A 14,666-nucleotide genomic window follows, 5' to 3' on the forward strand; every position below is an offset into this window, starting at 1 on the left:
AATGGATAAACATTAAAAGGGCCATAACCCATATCTTTGAAAATCTTTATTCTTGAATGAACTGACTCTCAGAGAGTGAGAGAGAGAGAGAGATAACTGAAAGCACTTGTGAGTGTATGTGGGGCTGTTAATTTATAACAATGCATCATATTTAATAAGTTGACCTGTATGTAAAATCAAAGTCACTATATTGGTTCAATAAATGTAATTCCATAAAAAGCACAACATGTCCCTCTGAAATGTGGTGGAATAGTATAAAAATAGCATAAATTGGACATCCTTCAGTAATACTGAATACATGTACCTCAAACTTGTACTTAAGTACAGTACTTGAGTACATGCACTTGGTTAATTTCCAAACCCATCGTTAATGTTATTAGTAACACCTGTGGTTCATTTACAAAGCACATGTGCTATACTTTTATTTACAGTAAATGGGAAACAGTTGATTTTTAGTAAGTTCCATCATCTTCAGTACATTCAGTTTGTAAAGATATTTAACACCATCAGAGAGAATCATCAGAGTTCAGAGCTAATAGTCATGATGGCAGATTTTTAATAATATTTGTAACAGCTTTAAATTGTGTCTGTGTGCGATGACCGATTTGTCTGACTGAGCTGTCTAGTTGCTATTTATATGTTAATTGCTCTCAGATCTCGCTTTGACATGTATCTCAATGAGGCCTCTTCACTAAAAAGATAAAGCTTAATTTTCTACACAGATAAATGTGTTCAGGCCAACAAGAAGGCTGGCCTCCAGACAGTGTCACACAAATAATAAAATTAGCACGATTAAAAGAGTGATAATCACAAATGATATAAGATGTTACAGCAAAATAAATACAACAGAGGTTATGTTGAGCTTCCTGTTCCCTGCCCATCCCCCTGCCGCCTCTGTTTCCCTCTGTCTCATCCCTCCTTCTGTACAGTATCTCTGTGTGTCTCTGTACCTCAAGGTGAATGGGGCGGGGCCGGAACTTGATCTCCGTGTTGCTGCAGAAACCACATCCTAAGTTTCTAAATCAGGCAACATCATCTATACATAGACAGTATGAGACAGTTCTGCAGCTATTGCCAGATGTACAGATGCACACACAGCGGACGGAGCTGTCCACTCTGAATGTAAATGTCCTCTACTGCTGAACTCTCACTATGCTAACGAGCCGTTAAAAAGCCATGTCACTACACTAATGAATATGTATCAGTGGCCCGGTGAGGGTGACCTGTAGGGACGGGACAGAGGTCACGAGAGGTGGGGCGTCAGAAAATAAGTGCCAGGTCTCCCGAGAGACCTGAATGGACAGAAAAATAACACATTCACCCAAACATATGCAGTTAACACACACACACACACACACAGAGGAAAGCAACACAAGATGACCGGGCTGCAATGCCACCCATCCCAACCTCAACCCCGTCCTGTCCACCCCTCCCTCCCTCCCTCTTTCTCCCTCTCTTGATCCAGCGATCACACACCTGCACTCTTCTTCTTTATGTCTAAGATCTGGTGAGACACAAAAAACTCTCTTACCTTACTGTTTCCCTTCGCCTCTCTGGTCCTGTCATCTCTTTTCCTCTTCCTCCACCTTGCTGTAAGGAATAAGACTACCTGTGAGTCTGAACACTGCTGCTGGGACAACTGAGTACAGGTATGTCTCCGGGTCCTTTTGTGTGTCTCTTTGTTCCATTGATCAAAGACACTTTGATTTATTTCTCTCTTTTTTGTGCTAAGTGAACAGTCACATGCATAAATGATAAATAATATTAATCACGTCTGTGCAGGTCAGTCTGTTGTTTGCTGGATACAGGCTGTGGTGCAAGATGCATGGGTGATTTATTTGTTTATAACTCCAGATTCAGTGATTTTCTTTCGCTTCTTCTGAAGGTTGAGAAAATTTCCCAGATCAAGCTAGAACTCAGGCTGTTTTTTGTCCTGAACTTGTAATTTTTGAGTATCATCTTGCAGTGACATTTCATTATTCTGTAATGAATCCTCCACCTTGTTAGACCAGGCGTAAAAGAGTTTGAGCTGCATTAACAACTGAGGTTGGGGGGTCCATATGGTGTGAATACTGAGTCAATCATTATCACCTCTGCAGTGACAATTAGAAAAGGACAACATTTTATACATTTACTCAGCTATACTCTCACAAAAGCACACCAAAATCAGACTATATGGTAATAAATATGAACATGATTAGTATCAGAGAACTGTAACATATGTGGCATACTGTTCTGTTTGCCATCACTATCATTTCCTTTGTTTGTACCTTGAATTCTTCTGTTTGCAGCTGTTAGTGTATCAGTGGTGGCTTCTTTTTGTTTGGGAAAAACTGGTCAATAATCCTGAATATGGCTGCAACTAAATTATTTTCACTGTCAATTTATCTGCCAGTTATTTACTTGATTAATTGACTAGCTGTTTGGTCCATAAAATTACAGAGCCAAACAAAGCCAAAAGTGATGTCCTGAATTGTATTGTTTTGCATACAAACAAAAAGATATTCCATCATAAAGGAGAAAAGAAAGCAGAAAATATTCACATTTAAGAATGTGGAATTAGAGAATTTTGACTTTTGTTAAAAAACTATACAAATTAATTGATCATCAAAATAATGATGTAATGATGCAATGACATAATGCTTAAAATACAGTGTAATATATTATATTTGCAGCATACAGTAATAAAAATGAATATGATTAAAGTCAGAGAACTAAAACATATGGGACGTACTGGTCTGCTTGTCATCACCACTGGTCCCTTTGTTTGTATCTTGAATTCTTCTGTTTACAGCTGTTTGTCTTTTCAGGAAAAACTCGTGAATAATCCTGAGAAAAACATACATAAACTGAGATCAATGTTCGCTTGGGTGTGAGATTGCATCTGCTGACTCAACTCCAGACACTCAATACCCGTGATGTCTGCAGAATAGAAAATAACATATCAAAACATTTTCGCACTCGGGAGTCAAGTCCTGGCGGTGGGACCTTTCTCTCATATATGCTGTGATAACCTGCACTGAGCGTGACCTTGGCACATGATTCTCACCTCTGGCAGCTCGCTGTGGAACAGCAGTGCTCCACGCGTGAAGCCTCAACTTCACTGGTCCCCCTTCCTCTCCTTCACCCTTCTCCCACCTTCATGTCAGCAGGTTTGGCAAAGACAGCAGCAGCTTGCATATCCTGTGTTCAAATGTTAGTGCCAGGCCAGCAGAAACAGGAGAAGTCATTTGACACTGATGGTCATACACTGACTATAAGCATATTATTATAGCTTTAAATTCATCTGATCAATACCATTATGGAAACTCTGCTGTGTGTTTATATGGTTTGTTTTCGCACTTTCTGTGATTGCTTCTGTTTTGTTGAAGTGTAATGTTCTGTTAGGGCCAAGCCATCTTTTTCTGTATCTCTGTTTTGTCTGCCAGTTTTTACTCTGCTGTCATTCCCCAAATAATGACTGGGAACCGCCGAGCTGCCCCGTCTGCACCGGGCACCCACTCTACCCCAACCCACTTGCCAAATGCGACAACCACCCCAGACCAGAAACAATCCGGAGGCCACAATCCCAAAAAGTTCATGAGTGAACTACGCAGCCTTCACAGTGAGTTAGATACCCAAAGAAATGTGGGTCGATTATCCAAGTAGAGATGACAGTATGAAAATATCATATCACAAGTTTGTTTTAAACTGAAAACCTCTTAACCATTGACAATGGCATCATGTTCTTCACGGTGTCAATGTTTTCATGGATGCAAAACAAACCAAAGTTTCAAGCTGCGCCTGTGTTAAGCAGACAGTTGGTAACTTTGGTTGATGCTGGACAATATTTAGCTTGAGTTTTTCAAATCCCAGTAGTCAAACACAGTCATTACAATAATTAAAATTTCAAATGGTAACAATAATCATCAGGAATATTGTCACGGTTTATTACGAAACCAATTATTGTCTCATTCCTGTATCCAGGCACGTGTGTCAGGTGTAACCCTTGAGATTTTTGTGAAGCATCTGAGGCATCAAAGTATTATCATGTTTAAAGAATGAATATGAGATCAAAGTTTTTGACTACAACTACAGTAAAATGCAAAGAGACTTGAATTCAAATCTCTAAAGATGATTTGAACAAAAGATATAAAGTAATAATACCATGGTGGAAACAATGGGATTAAGGTAGTCAAGTGAATGTAGTGCGTGCATGAACCAAAACCTAAAACTTTTTGAAGATTTACAGCACGACTGCAGAGTATTATCTGTACTTTCTTTATCTTATCCCATTTTAATTGGAGCACTGGGTCTTTTACAAGGAAGTAAAAGGTGCTGACTGCCGAGAGTATAGAGTACATTTTCAGGAATGTGTGACTGAATGATGGTCACACTGCGTATGAAAAGGCTATATGAGAAAGACTTACAACATTTGGTAGGTTACGTTTAAAAGGGACGGGGCAGTTATCTCTCTGGCAGATGTGCATTATCTTGAAGTGGCTACCTGCTTTGTGGAAGAAAAGTTCGTTTTCATTACTTCAGATGTTCCAGACTTGTATATGCATACTGCTTGTAATGCTATGTGCATATATCAGTGAATCAAAATTGCAAGTCATATGGCATCCTGTGACTTGATATCAGAGTCATATATCACTTAAATGATGCTTTAGAACAAGCGGAACACATAGGAGACGGACAAATGATAGCACCTACAATATACTGTAATCCAGTACAATGTCACCACAAAATATGGCCCAAAAAATGACCACAGATTTGAATCATCACCTTTCTGACAATAGCATTTATTACAGGTGCATTGGATTGGATTGCATTGCACTCATATTTTATTCACTCCCTACATGATATGGGAAAAAAAGTTTAATCTCAAAGGTAAATGAAAAAGTGTATTCAAGTGTCTAACTGAGAGTGTATGTAAATTAATTATGCATCATCTACTGTATGTGTGTGTGTGTTTCATGCGGTTTTGCAGTGCCATCATGGGCTGTTGCAGCCCTCTGCATCGTGGGTTTGTGCCTGGTCCTGTCGTGTGCTCTGTGTGTGTGGAAGAAGTGCCTGAAAAAGAAGGACAAGGACAAAGAAAAGGACAAGAAAAAGGGAAAAGAGAAGAGCAAGGGAGACTTTGACACCGAAATGGATGGAGGTTACCATAAGGTACACACACAAGACACAAGGCTACACACACACACAGCCTGCAGACGTCCTTGCAATGTATCAGAGTTGTGACATCGCGGTCACCCAGGTGTAGTAAAACTGTCAGTGTCTGTTAAGACTAATGGATGTTCTGCACATTGCTTGTGTTGTATTAAAGCTTTGAGGTCTGAGATGAGTTGTTTCACTGACTTCAACGATTCAGGTCACATTTAAACACACCAACGGTGTAAAATTTCCCCTTTAAACAATAAATAAACGTTAGATTGTAACATCATCTTTGTTTAATCACTTCTGGCTGTGTAATCCTATACAATAAACTGCAGGAACACAGCAAAAGCTGCTCCACAGGTTGACAGAAGGTGCTCACTCATTACTTGTGAAGCTATATCTTTCACCTGCGTGTGATGTGTGTGTGTGTCTGTGTGTGTATACAGCCGCTGAAAGATGAAGGCAACAAAGAAACACAGCTGTCAGATAATGAACCCAAGGAGGAGGAGAAGCTGGGCAGGCTGCATTTCACATTAGACTACAACTTCACAGATAATACGGTGAGATGCTGACATGTTTTTGCCCACCATCTGCCAACTCTAAAATGTCACATTTTAATACATTTCTTCTCTCTGTCAATTAGCCAGATTCTCATCTCTTCTTATTACCTTCCCTCGCTATCACATTCTAGCTGGTAGTCGGCATCTTGCAGGCTGCTGAGCTTCCTGCGATGGATGTGGGAGGCAGTTCTGACCCCTACGTTAAACTCTACCTTCTCCCAGATAAAAAGAAAAAGTTTGAAACCAAAGTTCACAGGAAAACGCTCGAACCAAACTTCAATGAGACTTTTACATTTAAGGTAAATTAAGACTCCAAGATAAATAGAAATGTTATGAGTTATTTTTCCAGACTCTGTATTAACTATTAACACTTGGCACATGAGTTATTATATTTTGGTATTTTTCATTTGTTCTTTATTTATTTATTTGTTTGTTTTCAACTCTGTTTCTTTCCAGTTAGTTTCCAGAGTGTGTTTACTTGTTTCAGTCTAGTTTTTGTTTGAAAAGTTTTAGTTTTAGTTGAGTTTTTATTAGTTTCTGTATTATTTTCATTATAATATGAGGAGGAATTTGTCAGGGTCAAACATTTAGCAGTTCAGAATAGGTATTACAATGCAAACACAACACCTTGTCAAGGAAGTTGACTCACAGTCATGTAGACAAATGACTGAAATTGACAAATGTCTTAAAGCCATTTCATGTATGGTTTTGTTTTAGTTTTAGTTTTGTAAGAAGACAATACAATTTGTTAGCTTTTGTTACTTTCTAAGGTCTAGTTCTTATTTTAGGTGACTAAAATGTCTTTGTACACCTAGCTTTGTTTTCACGACCATGTTCTGCAGGTACTATACACTGAGTTGGGTGGGAAGACGCTGGTGATGACTGTGTACGACTTTGACCGTTTCTCAAAACACGACGCCATTGGGGCTGTGAAGATACCGATGAGCAGCGTGGACTTCAGCCAGTCTCTGCAGGAGTGGAGGGATCTGCAGAAGGCAGAGAAAGAGGAGGTGGGAGCACTGTGAGAGGGGGAGAAGAGTTAAACTTGGCAAAAAGGGACGAACAAGTTGAAAAGGATAAAGCAAATCTTGGTTTTAGGTTTTCCAAAATTGTTATTCAATGGGAGACAATTTTAAAATGTTTTGTTGTGTTTAGGGAACAAGGTTAAATACTTTCCCCTTTGATATTTTCTCTTTATTTCAAAGCCTGGAATACTGCACATTATAATATATCTGTCTCTGAGGAGGACTGTAACCTTCTGTGATATATTTATCTATTTTTATCTATTATTATTTTGTCCATTGGCCAAATGGCTACTGCAGATTTTACCAGCCATTCAATATGTAGAATAGCTCACTATTGTTTATTTGGCTGGTGATTGTAACAAATCTACCAGCAACCTTTCTGCCCTGAATGTAATTAAGCCATGCTTAATTTATTAGACAATTTCCCAGCAGCATACTCTCTTATTTTCCTTTGTGGTAGAGTGAGAAGCTGGGAGACATATGCTTGTCCTTGAGGTATGTGCCTACTGCAGGGAAGTTGACAGTGGTGGTTTTGGAGGCCAAAAACCTGAAGAAAATGGATGTGGGTGGATTATCAGGTGAGTCAAGCTGCAAAAAAACAAGGAGGCTGGAGTTTTTACACAATAAAGTAAAACTTTTTTCTAAACATTTTAAACTTCAAGTGATAAGAAATCTAAACATGGCTCAGCACATTTTATAATACGACTACCTGTGCCCTAAATAGCCAAGGGTTGTTAACTGTGGCTAAGCATTGGGGCCTTATGACTACTTTTTAAGTGGTGTGTCCACTTTCAAGCCGTTTCTATTTGGGGAAAACTACCAGGAGCCACAACAATAGATGTTGTGTTTCACTGATGGAACTACTGCATCACTGCCAGGCCGCTGGTCTGTTCCTCTGCCATAAAACCTCTCTGTTCTCTCCTTCAGACCCTTATGTGAAGATCCACTTAATGCAGAATGGGAAAAGACTCAAGAAAAAGAAAACAACGATAAAGAAGAACACTTTGAACCCTTACTACAACGAGTCTTTCAGTTTCGAAGTGCCTTGTGAACAGATAGAGGTACTATATTTGTACACAAACACATACACACACGGATGCAATTCATAAGAAATTATCATTCATTTTCTTTGTGTATGTGTGTTTCTAATTACAGAAGGTGCAGATAGCAGTAACTGTGCTGGACTATGATAAGATTGGGAAGAACGACGCCATTGGGAAATTGCTGCTGGGCGGCAACAGCACTGGCACTGAGCAATGTCACTGGGCAGACATGCTGGCGAACCCACGGAGGCCAATAGCCCAGTGGCATAGCCTCCGATCAGAGGATGAAGTCAACGCACTAATATCCAACAAGAAATGAAACCTTGACCCCAGCGGCCTATGAAACCTTATGAAGCATTTACCTCAACTACTTCTAATTTATGTTCCTACCTTTCCCCTAATTCCCCTTAAAAACATTTTAAGCTACTTAACAAAGTAAATCTACCCAAAAATACCCTCTTTTAACCTTGATACTATCCAAGTTACTCTTAGGGACTTCTTAGCCCTCTTCCTTCACTCATTCCCTCCTCCTGCTTCTACTGAAACTGCTTCAAAGAGTTTTAATCGAAGATGTATCACTATGTACTATTAAACTGGATGAGATTTTTAAAAAACCTTTGTACGTTTTTCTTCTATTCTGTGCTGTTCAACACGTAGGCTGCGCCTGACATAAGCATGATTAACCTGCAGAGGGAGACAACCCAATGGATAATGAAATGAGATCCTCATATGAATTCTATTATGTCTCTTTTTTCATAATATTCACTGCTGTGTTTTGTAAGTGGTTGTTATCAATTTCTTGGGCTGTAGGCACTTTACACACTGTCAATTTCCATTTTATCCCACTGCAACACTTTACTATAGATATTACACAACGCAAAGGCTCAGAGTAAACTGATTGTGGTGTTGGAGCACAGCCTGGAAGGAGAGAAATGCCAAGATAAGTGTCTTGGCATCATTATCTATAGACACATCTCACAACATCACAGCCAAAAAGGCAGAACAGACCAGAATGTGATCTCCGCTTTGGTATTTGGTACAGAAGAATAAACACAAAAACGACAAAAACTGCCATTACTAATACAAGCTATTAATCATTACAGTGCGACAGAGAGACACAAGGCACAAGACCAGGACCCTGAAAGTTACATATAAAGTTTAGTTACAGTAAGTTATGACATAAGTTTCCTTTGCTGCTGTCTGGATTGACTTTATTTCTTGTGGGTAAAATAAAAAACTATTGACGGGTGGTTTCTTCCCAACTCAACACAGGCGCTATTTGCGCTCTGAAGTTATCTGCTCTCCGTTTCGCTCAGTGCCACAGTCGGTTTCTTCCGCTTGTGTCTCCGTCAAAACTGTCCCCACCCAGGTCATTTTATCAGCCAGAAAATTTAACGGTAACTTTAGAGGCGAAACCTCCGTGATGGAGCGACAAACCTACGGGCTCACAGCCACAAACACACACACACACACACACACAGAAGCGAGTAGCTGGCTGAGGATGTTGGAGTGACAGAGGGCAGTGCACGGCTGAAGGCTTACCTGCCCACACACACAGGTGTACTGTAGGCTGACTCGTCATCCGCTCAGGGGGGCTGTCGCTGCAGCCACCAGGTACGTTTTACAAGGTACGACCGAGCATCGTCCCCGGTGCCACCAAACACCCTTAAATCCTTTCCTCCCGGGACCACTGAGATGCACCGTTAACGTTTCGGCGGAACTTCCTTTCGGACTCTGAGATGAACTTAAAGTGGACAGTGAAACGATTTCTTCTTATGTCGTTTTCAATCTCCCACTTGCTGTTACTTGAGGGTGAGTCTGACAGTTTTACCTCCCCAAAATATTATTTAACAGCCTTGTGATGAAGTTTATTAACTTTAAATGAATGACATCAATGTGAGCTACATTTAATAAAATAGAGGGATACTAATAGATCTACCTTATGTTTATGGTTGTCTTATTTAAATAGGGACAGTACACATTAATTAATGAGTCCATCAGATTTATCCATACAGGTTCATTTTCATCATCAGTCCCTGGCAGAGAAGAACATAAACTACTATAGATGAGATTATTTATTTTTTTTTATTATTATTAATTCACAAATTCTTTTAGACTATTGGAGTACCCTATATTTAAGGTTATCTATAGTATTTGTCAGATAATTCACTTTTACAATTTTTACATTTTTGAAGCATGCATTGTATAAAACTGCTCCTCCTTACTGCCTTTTCATATTGTTGTGTCCTAACATGGCATCTAACTGCTAAATCAGTACAAACAAGATGTAAATTACTAACTTTTTTCTGATTACCTCCTTGGCTACATTATAAAGATGATAGTGAAATAACCGATTAGGCTGAAACTAATGATTATTTTAATGGTTAATTATTCTGTTGGTTATATTCTCGATTAGTTGATTAGTTGTTTGGTCCATGAAGTGTCTGAAAATGGTCAAAACTGTCAGTAAGTGTTTCCTACAGCCCAAGATGATGTCCTCAAATGGCTTCTTTTGCCCACAATCCGGAGATAATCAGTTTAATGTCACAGAAGAGTCAAGAAATCAGAAAACCATCAAATTAAATAAGCTGGAATCAGAGAGTTATGATTCATTTTTCTAAAAATAATTACTTGGCAATCAATTTAATAGTTGACAACTAATCTGTTGATCATTGCAGCTCTATAAATGATACCTATTTTAACCATGTTTATTGTATGACTTTGTATTTAGGAGCTCAGAGCCGACTTTCAGTGGCAGAAGGAAGACTACAGAGGTAAGTCAAAGGAAGAAATTGATGACCTTCTGTCATTAATAGTGTGGCCAAAATGTAACTAATATTATGGAAATAAAAATGTATCCCTTTGGTTTTCCACGGGTGATTTTTATGCAGTTTAATAAGTTGACGCTGATGATAGCATTTGCACTTTCTGTTTCTGTCACTAGTGTGTGTGACAAAGACAGCAGATGAGTGTGTGTTCATGCACTTGTGTGTGTGTGAGGGTTCAGTAAAGAGTAGTGTGGAGCTTGAATTCAAGTGGTGTAAAGTGCACTTAAGTCTCCCCTCTGACTGTTTCTTCCCACTAATGTGCATGTTTGTGTGTGTGCAGAAGGGCTAATGCACTTCGGAGGAAACGGGATCTCCTCGGGGAGGAGGTTGGTACACTACACCTAAGAGAACCAGAGGAGGTCAGGGCACCCACATGCGCACAACACGCTAACCAGCACAAAGCTGTCTTTGTAAAGAATAAGACACACTCGCAAACACATACACTTTCTCCCACTCAATCTGACACAAATTTTCAACTTATAGAAGCAGGTACGCCGGCACCGTGTCACTTCTGCCGTTAAAGCTTGAGATTTATATAAGGAACTACTCTAAGTGTTTGTTTATTGTTTTCCAAGACGTACAGACCACTGCTGTCGGAGGGTACTCTGTCACGCAGCATTTTACACAACTACACAGCCAGAGATGCTTCCTCAGGTAAATACACCTCTTATGAAACCACCCTGAATGCATTTACAGAAGCTTAAAAAAAATCATCTCCCACAAAGAGCGGGGTAAGTGAACTTTAGTTTGTTCATGTCTTTCCCAGAATATTGTGGCTGCCTCAATGGTGGCTGGTGTCAGGAGGGCGGTGTGTGTGACTGTGCTCAGTTCCAGGCACTGGGAGACCGCTGCCAGATCAGTGAGTAATACACCCAAACACACCTACATGTCTTGCTTTGGTGTCAGCTCAGATTCATCACAATCTCCTTCGCATGGCAACCACAATGCATTATTGACTGACAAGCACCATTCCTGGTATGCAACAGACTAACTCATTTGCATGCTTACAACTTTTTAATAGCAGTATACAGTTACACACTCCATTATACATGGTTTGTGTGCGCGCATGACTCTCAAATCATTCAACAAATGTTAATTATAGTTCCTGCACACACTCCAGTATTAATTATGAAAATTCCCAGATCTCTCTCTCTCCCTCTATCTCTCTTTTTTAATACAAATCCACCATCATCCAGTAAATTCACCCACCTACACACACACACACACACACACACACACACACACACACACACACACAAACATGCACACACAGATTTAACCCCCACAGCAGCAGACATGAAATCACTTGCAGTAAGGTAATAGAGTAAGAGCTGAGTGATGGAGTTTCTGGTTTCTATATTCTGAACAGGCTCCTTATACAGTATATCAGGAGATCTGAGGTCACAATTATTGTAAAGACATTTTTTCATTTCAACAAACTAATTTAGTGCTGACATACATGTGGGAAACACTATAGTTCCTGAGGGACCCGTACCTAAATTGAGGCTTGAAATCAACTTCTGAAATAGACTACTTACAAGACGATTTATACAAAAATCAAGTAAAATAGCAAAGCTGCACAGTATGGTAAAGAAAAATCAGATTGTGATTATTGTGACAGATACTGTGATTGAAACATGTTTCACGATTAGTGGGAATGGTCATTTTGGCATCACAGTTTTTATTTTCACTGAAAAAAGCTATTAAAATCATGATGATGTGTCAAGAATCATAGGACATGGCATCTCTGCAGCACTACAGTACTTCATTATAGTGCTGTTTTCTCACACAGATTGTCTAGCTCCTGCCATTTGGATACTATACTTGGCCATATTGCAATTTCAATAATAATTTGATTAATTGTGCAGCCCTAAAAGACAGCATGAAAGTGGGCCATGAGAGGATTTTGTTTTAAAAAAAATCATAAAATCTTAATTCAGATAAATTATCAAGCCTCCCAGCTGTAATTCAAATTTTAAAGATCAGGGTAACAGAGCTGGTGCCACAGAGCAAATGTCTTAAGAAAATTAAATAAGATTGGGTAATTTTGTTAATTGAAACATGAGTATCTTGTAATTAATTCATGTATAGCATCATTTACAAGATGTACTCACTCACTCACTGATAAATTTAGAAGATGTGACTCACTGTCATCAGCTCTCACCCCCTCAGATTGTGGGGAGGGTCTTAGGCAACATCTTGGCTCAGCCATCTGTGGGGAATTCCTATAACAAAGGGCTTTTTAGAAAATGTCGGTATTCATTTTCCGCTGATAAGTTCACTGAAATAAAAGATATAAAGATGATAAAAGAGACAGGACGAATGGCTTGCCCTCTTGGTTTAGTAAAGTGTCAATGTCTGCTTAAATTAAATTGTGTCACCAACACATGAAACTGACCCACTTGATCATTACAAGAATCTTGTCTGAGTGAATTGCCGATTTCCCTCTCAGTACCTAACCAGGGCCAGGATAGAGACAGCATCTGCAGGTCATGGGGTCAACACCACTACGAAACATTTGATGGAATCTATTTCTACTTCCCTGGAACCTGCTCTTATATTCTGGCCCAGGATTGCCACTCAGCTACACCACAGTACACCGTGTGGGTAAGAGCATACAGATTGAAATTATCTACTGAAATATTTTACCATTGTTCAAAAGCGATAGTTCACTCAATAAGGAAAATTTCACTCAATATCTACTCACCCGAGTGCTGATGTGAGGATCTGTGAAGGTCTCCAGTTCACAAAACACTCCCGGAGCTTCAGTGGAAAACAGCACTGCAGCCAAATCCAGTACAATTGAAGTGAACGGTGACCAGTTTTAAAATGTAAAAAAAAAAGAACACAAAAAAACACAAAATGTCTCCGTACTGCTTGCATGGTGTAATCCAAGTGTCCGTAACCCAAGACATTAAAATTTAACCCAAAAAGATACCATTTACACCATGTTTTTAGCCTAAATGTCAACTGTGGCCTCTCAGACCTGATCCATGTGCGCACACCTGAACAGGTACATAAGCTCTCGCCTAAGCGGCGCCGCTGCAGCAAAGAAAATATGTTCCTCTTCTATGTCGAAGTCCTCGGACATGTTCTTCTTTGTTGAAAGTTTGCGAAGGCAACTGTGCGCGTAACATGTCACTATTTCTGAGCAGATTTCTCTCTGTTGTCTGAGTCGCTTCCGGGTAGCATGTAAACACAGGTGTGAAAGTATCGCGAGATCCCGTATATCTCGTGTCGCGCCGGTCGGTGGAAGCTTCAGGCGTGCGCAAGTGGATAAAGTCTGAGAGGCTACAGTTGACATTTAGGCTAAAGACATGGTGTAAATGGCGTCTTTGTGGGTTAAATTTTAATGTCGCGGCTTACAGACACTTGGATTACACCACACGTGCAGTATGGAGACATTTTGTGGGGGTTTTTTGTGTTCTTTTTATTTTTTTATACATGTCAAAACTGGTCACCGTTCACTGCAATTGTACTGGATTTGGCTGCAACGCTGTTTTCCGCTGAAGCTCCGGGAGTGTTTTGTGAACTGGAGATCTTCATACATCCTCACATCAGCACCGGGGTGAGTAGATATTGACTGAAATTTTATTTCTTTGTGAACTATCGCTAACATCTACCGGGTAGTTTGGCTATTAACACCATGTTTACAGTCACGCTCTACCAAGTTAAGAAGCTAAGATGTTTTGAGTACTAGCTAATACCAACCAAAATACTTTAATAAACAGAAGTTAGATAAGGGTTATCAATAGATTGCACACTTATTAGCAGTTATCGTCAACCCTGTATTCGCTGTAATTGTCATATTCCTTTGGCTAGTTAGATTGTCTGTGTTTGGTAATGTTCCTCTTGACTTAATAAAAAACTCTGAAGTTGAAATGTGTGAACAGAAAAGTTAGATCCTTTTGAGCTCACTCAGCTTTCTCATGTAACATTTAAAACTCTTATTAAACAGCTGATTTTTTCCAGACTACGTTTATGGTTAAGTTTGATGATATATTCTATTTTTTATTGCCCAGAAGTCCCACGAAAATACCAAAGCAACAGTAAGTTTTTTTTTTTTAC

The 14,666-nt window shown here is 39.5% G+C and overlaps 2 protein-coding genes across 2 annotated transcripts in view; both read left to right on the forward strand.

The window, feature by feature from the left end:
• Positions 1-3,381: 3,381 nt before the first annotated feature.
• syt1b (synaptotagmin Ib) lies at positions 3,382-8,390 on the forward strand. Its single transcript, XM_084734479.1, has 8 exons — positions 3,382-3,604; positions 4,973-5,154; positions 5,589-5,702; positions 5,834-6,001; positions 6,545-6,712; positions 7,188-7,305; positions 7,655-7,788; positions 7,883-8,390. The coding sequence occupies exons 1-8, from the start codon at positions 3,457-3,459 to the stop codon at positions 8,087-8,089; spliced, it is 1,239 nt and encodes a 412-aa protein (XP_084590605.1). The 5' UTR covers positions 3,382-3,456; the 3' UTR covers positions 8,090-8,390.
• A 1,000-nt stretch (positions 8,391-9,390) lies between these two features.
• Positions 9,391-14,666, forward strand: part of otogl (otogelin-like) — a 34,888-nt gene continuing 29,612 nt past the window's right edge. Inside the window, exons 1-6 of the mRNA XM_084734477.1 lie at positions 9,391-9,582; positions 10,502-10,544; positions 10,879-10,924; positions 11,174-11,252; positions 11,365-11,457; positions 13,051-13,205. Coding sequence (XP_084590603.1) covers positions 9,510-9,582; positions 10,502-10,544; positions 10,879-10,924; positions 11,174-11,252; positions 11,365-11,457; positions 13,051-13,205 — 489 coding nt within the window. The 5' untranslated portion in view covers positions 9,391-9,509. The remainder of the gene's footprint in view (positions 9,583-10,501; positions 10,545-10,878; positions 10,925-11,173; positions 11,253-11,364; positions 11,458-13,050; positions 13,206-14,666) is intronic.

This window comes from Lutjanus erythropterus, chromosome 13 (assembly GCF_056507025.1).
Source record: "Lutjanus erythropterus isolate fLutEry1 chromosome 13, fLutEry1.hap2, whole genome shotgun sequence".
NCBI classification, from domain to species: Eukaryota; Metazoa; Chordata; class Actinopteri; order Lutjaniformes; family Lutjanidae; genus Lutjanus; species Lutjanus erythropterus.